General features: G+C 49.8%; 7 protein-coding genes across 7 annotated transcripts; 3 read left to right on the top strand and 4 right to left on the bottom strand.

The window, feature by feature from the left end:
* Positions 1-32: 32 nt before the first annotated feature.
* On the top strand, positions 33-995 carry N7520_008329 (fructose-1,6-bisphosphatase; the record flags this gene model as incomplete). The annotated part of the gene is made up of 1 exon (XM_057142263.1): positions 33-995. One exon carries the CDS (start codon positions 33-35, stop codon positions 993-995), a length of 963 nt encoding a protein of 320 aa, XP_056996269.1.
* A 235-nt stretch (positions 996-1,230) lies between these two features.
* Positions 1,231-2,076, bottom strand: N7520_008328 (RING-H2 finger protein; the record flags this gene model as incomplete). Its single annotated transcript, XM_057142262.1, has 1 exon — positions 1,231-2,076. The coding sequence occupies one exon, from the start codon at positions 2,074-2,076 to the stop codon at positions 1,231-1,233; it is 846 nt and encodes a 281-aa protein (XP_056996268.1).
* A 2,422-nt stretch (positions 2,077-4,498) lies between these two features.
* Positions 4,499-5,329, top strand: N7520_008327 (uncharacterized protein; the record flags this gene model as incomplete). The annotated part of the gene is made up of 1 exon (XM_057142261.1): positions 4,499-5,329. One exon carries the CDS (start codon positions 4,499-4,501, stop codon positions 5,327-5,329), a length of 831 nt encoding a protein of 276 aa, XP_056996267.1.
* A 370-nt stretch (positions 5,330-5,699) lies between these two features.
* N7520_008326 (endoplasmic reticulum-Golgi intermediate compartment family protein) lies at positions 5,700-7,048 on the bottom strand (the record flags this gene model as incomplete). Its single annotated transcript, XM_057142260.1, has 3 exons — positions 5,700-6,211; positions 6,265-6,843; positions 6,961-7,048. 3 exons carry the CDS (start codon positions 7,046-7,048, stop codon positions 5,700-5,702), a joined length of 1,179 nt encoding a protein of 392 aa, XP_056996266.1.
* Positions 7,049-7,959: 911 nt separating this feature from the next.
* On the bottom strand, positions 7,960-12,422 carry N7520_008325 (putative protein kinase; the record flags this gene model as incomplete). The annotated part of the gene is made up of 3 exons (XM_057142259.1): positions 7,960-11,983; positions 12,066-12,258; positions 12,323-12,422. 3 exons carry the CDS (start codon positions 12,420-12,422, stop codon positions 7,960-7,962), a joined length of 4,317 nt encoding a protein of 1,438 aa, XP_056996265.1.
* Positions 12,423-13,207: 785 nt separating this feature from the next.
* On the top strand, positions 13,208-14,909 carry N7520_008324 (PEX28-32 family peroxisomal membrane protein; the record flags this gene model as incomplete). Its single annotated transcript, XM_057142258.1, has 3 exons — positions 13,208-13,374; positions 13,437-13,571; positions 13,625-14,909. 3 exons carry the CDS (start codon positions 13,208-13,210, stop codon positions 14,907-14,909), a joined length of 1,587 nt encoding a protein of 528 aa, XP_056996264.1.
* Positions 14,910-15,081: 172 nt separating this feature from the next.
* On the bottom strand, positions 15,082-15,829 carry N7520_008323 (nucleolar protein 16; the record flags this gene model as incomplete). The annotated part of the gene is made up of 2 exons (XM_057142257.1): positions 15,082-15,649; positions 15,702-15,829. The coding sequence occupies 2 exons, from the start codon at positions 15,827-15,829 to the stop codon at positions 15,082-15,084; spliced, it is 696 nt and encodes a 231-aa protein (XP_056996263.1).
* Positions 15,830-15,897: the final 68 nt, after the last annotated feature.

The raw sequence follows: 15,897 nt of genomic DNA, 5'->3' as shown, positions 1-15,897 counted from the left end.
TGAAACAAATAACTTCCCATCTTCAACTCACAATGGCCCTTAAAGAAATCTCATTGCCAGACGGTCGCACGGAACTATCCAATTCCCTGCTACCGGGTCTGCTAGACTGCATCGCTGAAATCGCAAAGTCACTCCGTCATTCCCAGCACGTCTCCCTCGCCGGAACCACCAACACATTTGGCGATGGCCAATTGAACGTCGACATTGCAGCAGAGAATATCCTCCGAGCTGCGCTCGCAAAGTGCCCCTCCGTCCAGACAGCAAGCAGCGAGGAAGAGCCAATTGAGCGACCTGCCCGCGACGGCCAAGTCGAGGATGTCTCCGGCCCAGAAAAGTACACAGTCGCCTTCGACCCACTAGACGGGAGCTCCATCATTGCACCAAATTGGACCGTGGGAACGATCATCGGAATCTGGGACGGTAGCTCAGCAATCAACGAACAACCCTCCAAACAAATTGCCGCCGTCTTGGGCGTCTACGGACCCCGTACTACCGCCATCGTCGCCCTGAAGGTACCGGGCGGCAAGCCACAATGTCTTGAGATTGGAATCGGAGAATCCGGGGATCACGAGGTCATTCGATCCAATGTGCAACTCGCAGACCCGCCATTTAAGACGCGCTACTTTGCCCCGGCTAATCTCCGGGCTGCTGCTGAGAGTGAGGCGTATATGCGTCTGATCACGCAGTTTGTTGAGAAGAAATATACATTGCGGTATAGTGGTGGATTGGTACCCGATGTGGTGCACGCGTTGGTCAAGGGCCACGGCGTGTATCTGTCCCCTGTGACAGGGGCGAGCGAGGCCAAGCTGCGCCGCTTGTATGAGTTGCTCCCTATCGCGCTGGTGGTGGAATGTGCTGGAGGAAGAGCTGTTGATCCCGCCAATGGAGAAGACATCTTGAGTCGGCCTTTGGAGAACTGTGACGAGAGAGGGGGGTTGATCTGTGGAACGGCTGAGGAGGTTGAGATTGTAACAAATGCTCTCCTTGGCCAATAGGAACTTGAATATTTAGGGAACACCTATGCAAGTGGCGCCACATAGTAAAGAGACTAAGGTCTATCTTTAGGCTCTAAATCGGAAATTTTTGAAGAATAGAAATATTGATTTCGATGGAAGTCAAACCAGTTTTCAAAGATTTACGTGGAAGATTCGATAAAATGCAAAACAACATTTTGAAAACAAAAATTCTCAATAAACAGACTCAATCTAAAAAACTCACCTTAATATGTAACTACTGAACAGGAACCCGACAAGTAGGGCAGGTGTTAGAACGGCGAAGCCAAGGCACAAGGCAGTCTGCATGGAAAGACCGGTGCGAGCAAGGCAGAAGCATAACCTCATCTCCAACCTTAACATCATCCTGGCAAATAACACAAGTGTTGTCATCGGAGTCCAGCATGCCTTGGGTAACAATAGGACGGGTTAGCTGGTTAATCACTTGTTCAGATACTCCTTCATTTCGAGAACCTCCTGGGCGACCCTGTCCGGCAGCAGCTGAAAGTGGAGAGCCTAGGGGAGCGGGGGTTGCATGTCGTGCTGATCGGCTTCTATGGTGGCCTCCACGATGAGCAATTGGGGTTGCATGGTGATTCTCCCGACCTCCTATAGCATGAGCAGGGGTTGTATGTCTGTCTGTACGGTGAGGCAGCGGTGCATGGTGAGTATGATGAGCTGGAGCATGGGTATGTACATGAGTATGTACGTGAGTATGTACATGAGGATGAGCATGAGTATGTCCATGGACAGGAGCTGCATGTCGACCAGCATGAGTATGGGGAGCTACAGGAGTGGCATGTCGAGTAGACCGGCTTCCGTTCCTCTCCCCCCTATGAGTGCGCCCGGAAATAGAGAAGCTGAATTGGGCGTCTATCCACTCCTTCAAAGTCACCGGGGGCTCATCCGGCCCCGTCACAATTCGAGTATGCATATGTCTCGGCAGAACAAGTCCCTGGCCTCCCTGCTCGCTCATGTCTTGCACAAGCTCGCGAAGCTCATCTGCAAGGTCAGGGGTCTTCTCGTACAGTCCGCCGACTAGGTCGTTCAGGAGGTTGATGCTAGTGTAAGGCTGGGCTGGCATTTTGTAAGCAAGAAAAGTCAAAACGATAAAGTGTAGATGATGTAGATGGAGTCCAATAATGACGGGAATTGCTGGCCTTTTATGTTTATGTCGACTTGGAAGATCTTGCTCGTGTTTTTGAGTTGCATTGTTTCCTCAGAGAACAATTCTTTGAGCGAAACTAGACATATTCATCCTTTCATACTATAAGTATCACCTCGAGGAACAAAGACTCGAAAATTCGTTGAATCAGCCTTATTCTACCTGCTCTATTTCGAGGGACAAGCAACACAATAGTCTCAAAGGGCAACAATGGCCAAGTTCTTCAAAGCCAAGAGAAACTTGTGATCCGAGTTAACAAAGGCTTTCTTGGCTTGGTCTCGGGTCAAGGGGAATACAATTGTTTGATCACCATCGATAGCTGAAAGAGTATAATATGAGATCATTACCGAGTGCCTAAGTAAGGAAGCTCTCGCTCTGTATCTGCCTGATTGTTGACTTCACCATGTCAATTGAGTATATACAAAGTCATTCTCGATTGATACAAGGGGCCATCGACGATCTGTTTGCAGAGTTTGGAGTCTCAGGGAGGAATCAAGGGCGGATCACAGAACATGAACAATCAGAGTCTGATACCCTTCAACTCCTCCGCAACTATGAAAATGGAGCATTCCCCAACAGCCGAGTCATTCTATCCCACAACGGTAAGTTTATTGTCTTGAGTTTCCCACGACAACCACTCCCACCTGACGCTACAGGCCTTATTTCAGAGAGCGAGATTAATACCCGGGATATACGGATTGATCTCAAAACCTACCAGACTTGGCGGTTAAATCCCTCCGAGCATCTACCACGAAAACCACTGCATGACCTGGTCGAAGTCTCCGAAGAAGAGAATCGCACCTGCTCTATATGCTACGACCTTCTCAGTCCTGACTTGGAAGTTGTCACTCTTCCCTGTGGTCATTGGTTCGAGTGGTGCTGTATTAAGTCATGGTTTGAGAGGAGCTTTACGTGCCCTTTATGTCGTGAAAATGTGCTTGATAGTACTATGTCTCCGGATATTATATTTGATTATTGAGTTTTAGTATTTGATGAATTGATTCAAATATTTTTAGTTGCTTTCTAACCAATTCCCTTTCGCGAATTCATACCGACTGTTTGGTCTACCAACGCTGATTCATCTTAGCTTCTCTAATTTAGATGACTTAATTTCTCTGATGCAGACGATATCTCACGTCAAAGGTAATTTTGGTATCTCAGTGCTGGCGTCGAATACGTAGATAGTGTAAATCTTGAATTCTGAGTGGATAAAGTAAGACTTGTATCGCAGATAGCGTTAGTTTCCCTGGTGCAAACGATGTCTCTTATGTACGGGCCTCTTTTCTTTCTCCATTAAAGATGGCAATTTCTCTAGTGTACTAGATAACGTAGACGACTTGAGCTTCGAGTCTCGCGTAGAGAACAAAGACGACGTGGGCTTCGAATTTCGCGTAGACAACGCAGTCGACCTGAGTTTGAATTCCACGTAAATAACGCCGATAATGTGAGCTTCGAATCGCAGATAAATTTAGTCTGTCTAAAGCAGACGATATCTAGTGTATAAGGGTATGTTTGGTCTTTTAGGCGCAGACGGCGTTGGTCCTGGCGCAGATAATGTTGGTTTTGGCACAGGCAACGTTGGTTTTGGCGCAGACGATGTTGGATCCGGTGCAGAGCATGTTGGGTTTGGCGCAGACAATGTTGGCTTTGACGTAGACTACGTTGGGCTAGGCATAGACAATGTTGGGTTTGGCGCAGAGCACGTTGATTATGTGTCGGTATCTCTATTGTTGGTAGCGTCGTAGTCGCCCAATCAGGCGTAAATGTTGCGATACTCCTGATATCACCCGATACTACAGCACCCTTGTATAATAAAAAGCAGCGCCTTTATCCGGCATGCATGATTACGGCTAGATTGATATTAACCATTTTAAGCGATTTAGTCTGCCTCGCTGTTTGCCTTTGCGCTGCCTGATCAGCTGCATCACTATATCTACCATCCATCTTTCTCTGTCTCTCCCCTCCTTCCTCCTCCTTCCCCACCCCCGCTTATTTGATAGCTGTGTGTATTCATTCCATCTTGCAAGGTACTTACCCCTCTTGATGAGAAAAAAAATGTTCCAACTGCTAATCTTCCAAGTGTACTTCCGAATCATTCCACAAACAAAGAAACCATGCCTGACATTCCTCCACTGTGGACGGATTTCATTTCCTCTGATGATGTCTATCGACACCTAAGAACTCTCAAAGACAAGGTTAGTCACAGAATCAGCTACACGTCAAACAGTACATGCAATAACAGACTTAGGGTTGGAATAACAAAGCCGGCGATCGATTTTTCGAAGAAAGAAGAAAAGTCGCATCGAACCCCACCAAAACGGAAAAGTACAGTTTGTACCAGATGACAAGTCAAGTTGGAGCAGGACTGGCAGCGGACACAGACATATTCAAGTCGAAATCTCCAGGCCTCAAGGTCCTTGATCTCTGTATGGCACCAGGCGGGTTCACAACGGCAGCCGCCAAAAACCTCACCGAGCCAATGATCGACGGCATGACACTTCCACCTGAGATCGGAGGGTATGAAGTGATTGCCAAGAGTTTCTGTCAGCGTATCATCTACTCTGATATCACGATGTATCCCACAGAAATGGGATACGCGGGACATGTTCCAGAGGGACATCCTGATGCGAGAAAATTCGAAACAAATCAGCCGCTTCTCGGAAACAGGTACAGCATCGTGTTCTGTGGTGGAGCGGTAGGACGTGATCACCCTAGAAAGGATTATCGCAAAGATTGTGAAGGCACACGCTTGATTGTTTCGCAAACTGTCTTTGCTATGAACCATCTCAATCCCGGTGGCTCGATTGTCCTGCTCTTGCATCGTGTTGAGGCATGGGATACTGTTTGTATACTCAATGCTTTCAATCAGTTCTCTGAAATTGAGCTATACAAGCACCCCAAGTGCCATGCTATCAAATCGTCGTTCTATCTTGTGGCAAGAAATATCGATCTGGAACATCCTGCCGCAAAGGAATCAGTTTCCTATTGGAGGTCTCTTTGGAGGTATCTCACTTTCAAAGATATTCCAGTGCCCGAGTCGACTCTTTACGGGTCCGATGACGCGTTTGTGCAAAAATTGATAGAAGAATTTGGTCCTTACTATAGGAAGATTGCACGACCTGTGTGGAAGTGCCAGGCTAAAGCACTGCGCAAGCAGTCATTTACCAGATAGGCCGGGATTTGAGTGATAACTATGGAACAAGAAGTTGGCGATGCTAATTGGAAGACTTGACGTGAGCTGGATGCTAGTACTGATTTACTTGATTATTCTCGGAGAATGTAACAACCTTTTCAGAACCGGGGCTTTCAACGCTTCATGACTATCTACCAATTCAACCCCAATATATTGTGCACACGATCTGCACATTCCCCTTCCAGTATCCCTCAGAACAAACGGCAATAGCGTTTCCTGGTACTCGCGGTGATTATTGCTTCTGCTGGTAGAGCCGACGAGAAAGAGAAACTTGATAGAAAGTACGCCGAGGTACTGTAGAAATGTAAATGCACCCATTAATTGAAAGTAGATAAAAAAGCAAATGAAATCAATCCGTATAATGCTTTCCAGTCAAATATCCTTCTGGCTGCTCCTTCTTCCTTCTACCAAGAACCTCACCAACCCAACCCGAGATCTGATAGATCCAGCCACCAGTAACAAGGACTCCACTCACGGTGTTAATCACTCGGATAAGAAGAGCCAGGAACCCGCCCCGCTCTTCACTGACAAGCAGCAAGATCGGCTCAATGTTATACTTGAAGAAGATGCCCGGGACCAGCAGCGGCGTCTCCGGCATCTCTTCAGACTGACTGGTCGCCGCGTACTGGTTCGTGAAGACCGTGTTACGGCCAGTGCGGGCGGTAGCCGAGGCAGGGGAACGGTTGTATGCGTCCAGAGCGCTCCGACCCTTGGTGTAGAGCGTCGGCACAACAGAAAGGAAGTACTGGTATTTGTAGTAGTGCTTGTCCGTCTCGGCGATCGTCTTGTCGAGAGGGTTCATGAGGGTGGGGTAATGAGGACCAAAAGAGAGCTCGGTAATAATGTGCGAGAAATTGAACACTGGGATAAATGTTGAGTAAGAATAGATGAATCAAGACGAAACCAAAACATACCACTGTGATCCAAGTGCGGCGCAAACTCCCTATACCCATGTCCTCGCGCTGTGATGTGGAAATCGCCCTGCACTTTGTTCCCCTCCAGACTACCATAGATGCGACAAGAGTCTACTACGTCGCCCCATCGCATGGACGGGCCCTTTGCAAACTTGCGTCTCGGATTCCGTCTCACCTCACCCAGAACGTGGTGCGCATGCGCGTCGGCCTCCTGTGCCGACAATCGGTCCTCTTCCTCATGGCTCAGTGTCTGATACTCGTGCTTATCCTTATTCCTCTTCTGCATCCACAGGTTCCAGCTCGTTTCTTCGCGTTTGAGCATGTCGCTGGCTAGGATGCGGTCGCCGGCTGCGTCTTGGATGTTGACGCGGAGGGTATCACAGGGCATGTTGACAACGATATCGAGGTTGAGCTGGAGTTCATGGGAGACACCCTTTTCCACGCTGAAGTGGTGCTGTTCGGTGCCGCGCCACCATGTTTTTAGTTCGGAGAAGCTGAAGACGGTGCAGATGAGAAGGATAAGAACGGTCCATTGACCACCGCGGCTAGTTGGGGTAGTGTAGGAGGCCTTTGTTTTTGCTAATGTAGTAGAAAATCAGCCTGCAGGCCTTTGTCTTATACCAGTCGTCGAACTGGGCGAGGTTTATGTTCGAGGCACGCGTGCCCGCATGTCGTGGATGGGCAAAGGAGACTCACGGAAAGCGTCAAAGCTCTTCAGCCCTGATAGAGCATTCTTTTCTCCAAAGGCGTCCTCATCGAGGACCTTGGACTCGAAGCCATTCATCGCGTGGAGGTCAATAGTGCAGGAACAAAAGAAAGGTGGAGTGCGGGTTAGATAAGGCGATGAGGCCAAGTAGTCCGATTCGCGCCCCACTCTGTCAGGTACGGACCGCAGCTATACTTGCAGCGCACTAGGAACGCAAGATTTCATGAATGCAGAGGTTAAATACAGAAAGTTGATTACAATCTTCTGAACTCGTAGGTTATGTAATAAGCGGGTAATCAATTGATGCAAAGTTTCGTTCTTTTAGCTCATCTCCAAATCTTGTATATTCTGCCTACGACATCGTACACATGTGCATATTTTTGAACCTGTATCGTCAGTCGGAGATAATAGAATATACAATTGATCATTCAGTATCAGTTTTCGTACTCCAAATCTATGATAATAGCTATGTATCGTAGTAATGCATTGATTGCCAACCCGAATGCTCGACAGGAAAAGCCCAGAAGCTCCTCGGAGAGATGCAAAGAAATAAAACAACGTCAAACTGTACAAAGGCAGGTCCGAAAGGCCCTGATGGGGGGTAATGATGGGTCATCAGTATAGAAGCGAGGAATTCAACAAACGAAAGACATGAACATGATAAAACCCCGTCGCATGAATCATATCAAGGCCCAGATGCAAATGCTGTCAACGAACATAAAGGGTATAGGATGGATGCCGTCCTTTTGGCCGTGGGTTCCCCGAACCAGATCAACAAATGCGTGACATGACAAACCACCTGATGCATGAAAAATCATGAGACAAGAAAGATAGAAAACAAAGTAAGAACAGTTATTATTACAGCGCGTGGGGAAGAAGAAGAGAAGAAAAGAAGAGATAGAAAAAAGAGAAGAAAAGAAGAGGCGTTATTTGGTCCTCTGTCGGCTTGTCAGCTTGTGTTTTATGGTTGATAACCAGCCAGTGGTATGCTAACTCACCAAGCTGGTTGCTGCCGCCGCCGTAGCAAGGTCGGGCTTTCCACTGATGCTCCGCGCTGAAGCACGGGGTAGCGTGGTGGAAGGGTTAGCCGCTCGCTTGGCAGGGCTGGGCGGTGGACCGCTGACCGTTGAATGGCGCTTTCCAGAGCTCTTGACCGGAGAATGACCGGATGCATCACGGCTGCGCAGGAATCCACCCGTCTTCACGGTAGAACTAGGAGGCTCAGGCAGCGGGCGCCCGCTGGATACGCCACGCTTAGATGGCGAGCTAGTGTCAGTCCGGGCATACATTCTGGGGCGAGCGGTTGGCTTGATGCCGGTAAGAAATTCGTGCTTCAAAGCCTCATGAGGAGTCATTCGACGGGCTGGGTCCCAGCGCAGGCAACGGGTGATGAAATCCAAAAAGGCTTCATCGTCGCACTTGAGGACTTGACGAAGCTCTTTGGAACTGGGTCGACGGCGACGGCCCTTGGACGAGACAGTTAAACGTGGCTTGCCCAAAGAATCAAAGAACAACTTCTTGCGTGTGCTCTTTTCGATTAGGTGCTTCTCTGGAGGACCAAAGACTTCCATGATACAGGCCAATTGCTCCTGTTCGTTCTCACCAGGGAAGATAGGATAACCGGTGAACAGCTCAGCCAGGATACATCCAATACTCCACATATCGATGGGCATACCGTAGGACATGCCCAAGATGACCTCTGGTGAACGGTAGAAACGACTTTGGATATAGGTATAAACCTTTTCGTTCTCGAAACAACTAGAGCCAAAATCAATGACTCGAATCTCAGAATTCAACGGGTGAACCAGAAGAATATTCTCCGGTTTCAAATCGCAGTGAATGACCTTCTTTGCGTGCAAGAGGGTAAGACTGCTGAGCATTTGCTTGGTGAACCGCCGAATCAGCTTGATATTGAACCCGCGGAAATCGTGTGCCTTGATAAACTCGTAAAGATTAATTCCCAGGAGCTCCGTGGAGATGCAGAGATGGCCACGGAAATAGAAATTCTCGACAAAGTTGACCACACTATGGCGGCGATCGGGATCCCAATCCTTCAGCTTTCGAAGTAGATTGACTTCAATCAAAGCCTGCTGATGGAACCGTTTCTTGTTCCGGATGATCTTGATTGCGACCAAAGCACCAGTCTTATGGTCGACACATCGCACGACTTGTCCGAAACTTCCCTTACCAAGGACATCTACGACCTCGTAGCGGTATGCGAGGTGATCGCCCATCACGATGTTGTAGTCACCACGGTCATCATCATATCCAAAGTTTGCAGCGCCGGAGTGGAGATCGCCGACATGCTTCTTCGCATTTTGAGTCCCGCAGAAGAAGATGTCTCGGTAATCGATGATTTCTCCTCGCTCAAAGATGTTCAAGTTGGCCATCTTAAGAGCCGAAGCGGGACTGACACGATCCTTTGGTCCTGCTTTGCGACGCAATTCATCCAGCGCCTTGGCGGCACTTTCAAAGTCTTTCCGTTTGGCTCCAAGCCTCCGCATCTCCTCATCTGCCACTGCTATGTCAGCGTCAACACTGGCATCAGCTGACCGAGAAGATGCCGCGGCACTGGAGCGAGCAGAGCTGATGATTTTATGCACCGGAGACACATATGTGCTGTTGGGCCTGACATGCGAGGGCTCAAGACTCGTAGCAGAATCATTAGACCGAGTTGGTTCCAGGTTGAAGCTTTGCTCACTGCTGACACTGGGTTTGCGAGGAGATGATTGCTTGGTTATGCTCGATACAGATGATTGACGGCGGGGCTTGAGATAAGATGTCTTGACGCTAGGACTATTCAAAGACGCAGAAGACAAGTTATTCCATGTTGCGGATGCTGGGAGCTTGGGTGGTGGCATGTGATCGTATTTAGCTGAATCGGCATCCGTATCAGAAGAGGCGGTTATCTTGGAATTGCTGCGAACTCGTGCAACATTCAAGCGATCCCGAAGCGAAGGGTTAGACACCGCAGTGGTGCTTTCCGGCTCAGATGGGGTCGATATCTGACTCAGTCTTTCTGCGGCAGGTGTAAATGTGGCACTCTGTGTCTGCGGGCGTGGACCTGTCAACTTGTACGAATGAGATGTCCGGTTGTTTGAGTAATCGCCGCTAGCCTGATGACGGAGAGCATTGAACTCGCTACTGCTCTTGGGCAGTGTGTAGGATGCATATGGTGAGATGTTCCGGGTGCCATTGGGTGTGTCGAGGGACTCGAACACGCTGGTACTGCTGGCAGTCCGCAATGCTGCCGTGGAGCTAGAGCTGATGGCAAAGTGTGATGTACTGCTCCGGACCTGAGTCGCAGGTGTTTTATCTTCATCATCGCGGAAAGACCAAAAGTTAGATGCCTTTGATGCGGTCATCGGCGTGCTGGGTGTCTTCGACATGACTTGGTTAGATGGGGTGTAAGATTTTCGATCCTCCGCTTCCCGGTCTCTCAAAGCTTCGATCTTGGTCGTCATTGGAGTCCCCAAAGGCAGGAGGTTCAAAGGAGGCAACTTCAATGGTTGCAGTCCCTTGCGACCTAAAACCGTCGAGGTTCGTGTTCGCGACTCTGGCGTTTTCGCCGCACGCTCAGTCGTAAAGTCATTATTCTTGTCGTCGCCGGTAGTGCTGAACCGACCCTGGGTTTCCATCTCAGAATCCTGCGTAATGTGCAATTGGCTGATGTCCACTGGTAAGCTGGACTTCCTTGGGGCCGGAAAGACCGGCGCGTCCAGTTCACCCTTCGGGGATTCATAAGCCTTGGGAATTGCGGGAACTGGAGGCACTTCTCCCTCCCCATTCGAAGCGGATTGGTCTGTACGCGGCTTCGGCGTGGGCAATCGCGACGATGAGAAATTCTGAGAAAGCCGTGGCTGAAGCGAGCTGCTGGAGTTCCGGATCGAGTTAAAGCTAGTGTTTGATGACAGCGATAAACCAGAGCTGTAGGACTTGCGGTTGGGATCTGGCGTTGTCCGGTTAGAGGATGGGGTGATGCTTTTTCTTGGGAGGAAGGAAGGGGATTGGTTCGTCGAAAGAGGTCGAACGGGAAGGGGCTCAGTTTGGGTGGGTGGGGTATGTGGCATAGGAGGTGCAGGAGGTGCGATGGACGTTCGCTTCATGCGACGTGCATCCGTGGGACTGATAGTGCGGGCGCCTAAACCAGTTGCATGTGGCATGACAGACATACGCTTGGAAGATGAACAAGTGGGCGTCGTAGCAGCAGGATTTCCGGTCGCATTCTTGACCGGTGTACGGACCGCATTAGTGGAAGATGAGCGGCTGTGGTCCGAGGTCCCAGACGTAGTCAAATAAGGCCCGCGCGGTTCACGCGCACTTGGCTGGAAAGACTTTGCCTTGAGGCTTCGCACCGAGGAGGGAACTCTAGGCTCATCCCGTCCCGAGTCCGCCTGTGTACCCCGCGGGCGAAGGAAATTGTTCGGGTCTCGCGATGGGTCGGTGCTGACCTTGCGGGCACTTAAACTGGCACGTCTCGCTGAAGCGCTGGTGGGCGCAAATGCGCCAGAGCTGATAGATTTGCGAGAGGGACGCGATCCAGTACTGGGACTGTTAACTCCATTGGCCGGGGGTTGGGCGAGACTTTGACGTCGCGATCGGGTGTTGCCTGAGGTTGTGAGCAGCCCCGGGTTTGGAACGTTCTGGCCATGGAAGCGCGATACTTCACTCTTTCGACGGGCAGATGCGTTCCTTGTGCGATCCGAGATATTGCTCTCGTAGCTGTTATTTGTCCATGAGCTGTTGGTTGACAGGCCAGAGTCCCGATTCTCAGAGCCAGCACCTCCATTTCCCGGCATGGGGAAATGATTCAAGCTGGGTTCTGCCATGATGCTGTTATGGAAGTCGTCGAAATTGATTGGCGCCAAGAAATCCATGCTGTCTGGAGGGATTTGAGTGCTGTCGTGTTTCGCCAAATTGCCCACACTTGTAGATCGGAGGTTATAGCCTTTAGAATCATTCGTAGAGTCGACTGAGGATGTTTCGGAGTGAAAGTAGCCACCGGATGGTTTGCTACAGAATATTCATAGTTAGTTATTTTTACCAAAACATTGATCGCCGGCGAGCCAACAAGTCAGGGGCAGTCAACACCCACCTCCAACGCGAAGCGTCCTGTGGTCGCGGCCCCTGAGGGGCATTGCCTCTAACAGACAATTGCCTGCGATTTGTTCCCGCAATACGGGGGCCTGCTACCCCTCTCGAGGAGCGTGAATCAAGATTGGTCGTAGAATTCGTGTGGAACGTGGTTGAAGCGGCCTTTACAAGGCGTCTGCGGGCGGGGGTTTCCGCTATTGAATATAGTATTAGCTTTCATCCCACTGCGGTGCAGAGCTTAGTTCTGATCTATCTTACCTCCAGAGCCCGAATCATCGTTCATAGAGGGGTTAGATGAGCGAGATTGGACGGAACCAGCTCGACCCCTCCCTGGAGTTTGAGGTGGTCTGACAGGCATGGTCCCCATCACGGTCCGATTGTGACGGTGGCGATCCTTAATTTGACAGCCCGTGGCGCTGACCAAACCGAGAAATGCCAGGGACTAACTGCAATGGCATTCAGGAGAAAGCGGGTTTCGATTCCCCACTCGGAAGAGCCTTGAGCACAGTCGCGCGACTCGTCAAATGGCGGTTACCTGTCCATATCGGGGCGTAACAAAGGAACGACCGTATGCGATGCCAGAGGTAGTGTGTGTTCGGGACGTAAAGGGGGAGATGATAAGGTGGGAGATTTCCAATCACCCAGAAATAATTTTGGTGTAGCTTTTGGTCGTGTTGCTGGGGCAAGTGCTAGGCGGTCGCAGGATATCAAGATCCACCAACAAAGCAGCACAAAAGGGGATCAAAAATGAGACAAAGAAACACTCAATGCGTTCTGTGGAAGAGTCAGAAGGGAAAAAAGACCAAAAAACGAAAAGAACGAAAAGGAACAGAATCGCGAATGACTTTTAGTCTCGGAACTTCCCCTGATTGTACCGTTTGTATGGGTATAATATTAAATTACCCGTCAATTGGTAGTGAACCCCACATAGAACGTGTCGATCCCTGGTGGTAATATTGTATTGACAATACACATAGAATAGAAATAAAATTCTTCGTTGCCTGATTGATCAGGTGTGAACTTTGATCAACAAGCATGTGCAGCATGTGCGAACCACAGAAATATCTCTCCTCGGCTTCCTCTTCACCTCTCTATCTACCTTATTACCCCCAGGTTTGTATAACATGCTACCAGTCTTCCAAGATGGATGATCCAGTTCCAGAGACTCGGGCCAACCGTAACGAACCCGCCTCGCCCTCGGGCTTGTCCACGTTGAAGCCGCGGCGCCAGAGGCAAGGTTCGCCTGACAGCGCACACTCACGATCATCCTCCATGTCGAAAGGTTCCATTCAGGACCGGCTGTTTAACAAGTAAGCTTCTGCCTAATATCTGGATATGCATGTGACAAGTGCAGTCTCTGATATAAACCCAGTCTTCTACAACAAGTTATCCCCGCAGATAATGATGCGGAACGCAACACCGGAGACAAGGCCATGGCGAACTCTCCAAAAAAGCCACCATTTAGTCTGCCAGCAATGACAAATAATTTTCGCCGATTCAATGCCAGGTCAGTGCTGTCTGCTTGAGTATCTAATGATGGTTAAGACTGATCTTATATAGAATCGGTGTGGTATTTCTCTTCCAGTCACAGGCAGAGGGTCTGTTTTGCTGGAAAACACCAACACACACCCTGTCTTTCCTCTTTGTATATTCCTTTATATGTTTGGATCCGCATCTTTTGTTGGTGCTTCCAGTGGTGATCTTTCTACTCTTCGTCATGGTACCAGCGTTCGTGACTCGACACCCTCCGCCACCCTCTACCTCTACCTCCAGCACGACACCCTATTACTCTTATGAAGGACCAGCACTAGCACCAGCAAAAACGATCAAGCCGGCTCCTGAGACTTCCAAGGACTTCTTCCGCAACATGCGTGATCTTCAAAACGTCATGGCGGATTTCTCCGACGCCCATGATGCACTGGTCTCTGTCGTTGCGCCAACTACTAACTTCTCCAATGAGAAATTATCCTCGGCTCTATTTTTAGGATGCACAGTCGCCGCAGTCTTTTTATTCTTGACAGCCCATCTTGTACCGCTTCGACTGGTTATGCTAGCGGCCGGAAATGGAGGTATCTTGTGGAACAACCCCGCGGTGCGACATTTCTGTCAAGGCTTGATGCAGGACGTGAGCGGAGTACCGGATCAAGATGCCCCCCTTAGTGAGGAGGCTGAGCATGAGTTGTTTGGACAGCCGGTCCCGAAAACGCCATCTGCAGCTGTTTCTGCTCTGGAAAAGTTCGCGGACATCTCGCTAGACACCGAACCGGAAGAGCGAGAGGTCGAAATCTTTGAAATTCAACACCGAGCCCAAGGGACTTCAGAATCTGGTTGGGAGAATTTCTTGTTTAGCCCACTACCATATGACCCATTGTCTCCGTCTCGCATTGCAGGCGATCGGCCTCGTGGGTGTCGATTTTTTGACGATGTCCGCACTCCATCTGGATGGAAGTGGAAGAGCAAGAAGTGGGAACTCGACTTGGATTGTCGAGAGTGGGTCATGGAGCGCATGATTACTGGCGTTGGCTTCGAGATCCCAGGCGTGATACCAGAAGGCCACGCTATCGTCGACGAGGTTGGAGGCTGGGTCTGGGACCTTCCTGCTGAGCCGTCTGCCAGTGAAGAAGCAGAGATGACCGCAATGGCATATGGAGACTTGCCACCAGAGACAAATCAGGGACCTGCAAAAGAAAGCCGAAAAAGGTCTACTAAGGACTGGGAAGAAGGAACCCCTGCCTCGTACGGAGTGGGAGAATGGCGACGTCGTCGTTGGGTGCGGATTGTTCAGCGCATGAATGTCCCGCCAGCTGACACGACCACCGTTACATACTCAACCCTAAGCCAATAATGTATAGTCACGATATGAAAGTATAATATTTGCTCGACCAGAGCCACTATGTACTGCTCAAGATTTATCTGTCATGGATATGCGTAAAAACACTAGACCACTTTTTGTTTTCTGAAAAACAACCCAGAGAACGCCCGAATCGCCGTAACCGAATGCTAGAGAAGCCCAGATATCACTCCTGAGACTGCTTCCACTTGTCGATTCTTCTCCGCAAATCTCCCACGCTCTGCTGCATAGGGTTGAGCTTGCGGTCCCGCGCCATAGCCAAAAGATCATCTCCGTGCTTCTCGACAAGTCGTGAGACCCACTCGATCTCACGAGCACTCAGGTGACGAGGCTTCTTAACCTTCTCAGCGACGCCTTCCTTGTTGGCTTGGCGCTCTAGCTTCTTCACTACATCGGTGGCCGATGAACTGGGGAATTGCACAGCGTTATCCTCGATATCATTCAAAGGGTCGTTAAGAGGGTTCGCGCGTCGGCGCTTGACACCCGCAACTTCGATCTCATCGTCGTCCCGAATGACTCGCACAATGTTTCCAGTCTCAGGATCGCGCTCGACGCGGATCTCGCCGAGGTCAATCTGAGCGGCGGCCTTGCCGCTATCACGGATCTGGAGGGAGTGCGACGCATCGCCGTCGTTTTCTGTTCCAGGGAGACGTTCGCGACCACCGGCGGGGGCGTTAAGTTTGTGAAGAAGACCGAGGTTCTTGTAGTTTTGTGTCAGGGTGAGATTCTTGTCCCTAGACTCTGTTGTTAGCGTAATTTAGTTGATTTTTTCTGCGGATCACATACCAGTTCTCAGCGATGATGGCGTTGCCCAACACATTGATCTTCTTGTTACCGCTCTTCAGGCGGTTGTTCTTCGCCCGGGCCTTGGACAAGCCGGACCGGTTCTTCTTTTTCTGGAGGAGTTTACCCATTTTGTTGTATAAAAGTGGTATTGGTATTGGATTTCAGATTGCGCGGCCCAGAAACTTTTTTTTTCCCA

The sequence above is a fragment of the Penicillium odoratum genome (genome assembly GCF_028828045.1).
Source record: "Penicillium odoratum strain IBT 22623 chromosome Unknown utg000005l_segment0_segment0, whole genome shotgun sequence".
NCBI lineage: Eukaryota > Fungi > Ascomycota > Eurotiomycetes > Eurotiales > Aspergillaceae > Penicillium > Penicillium odoratum.
This window is presented reverse-complemented; position numbering and strand designations above follow the sequence as displayed.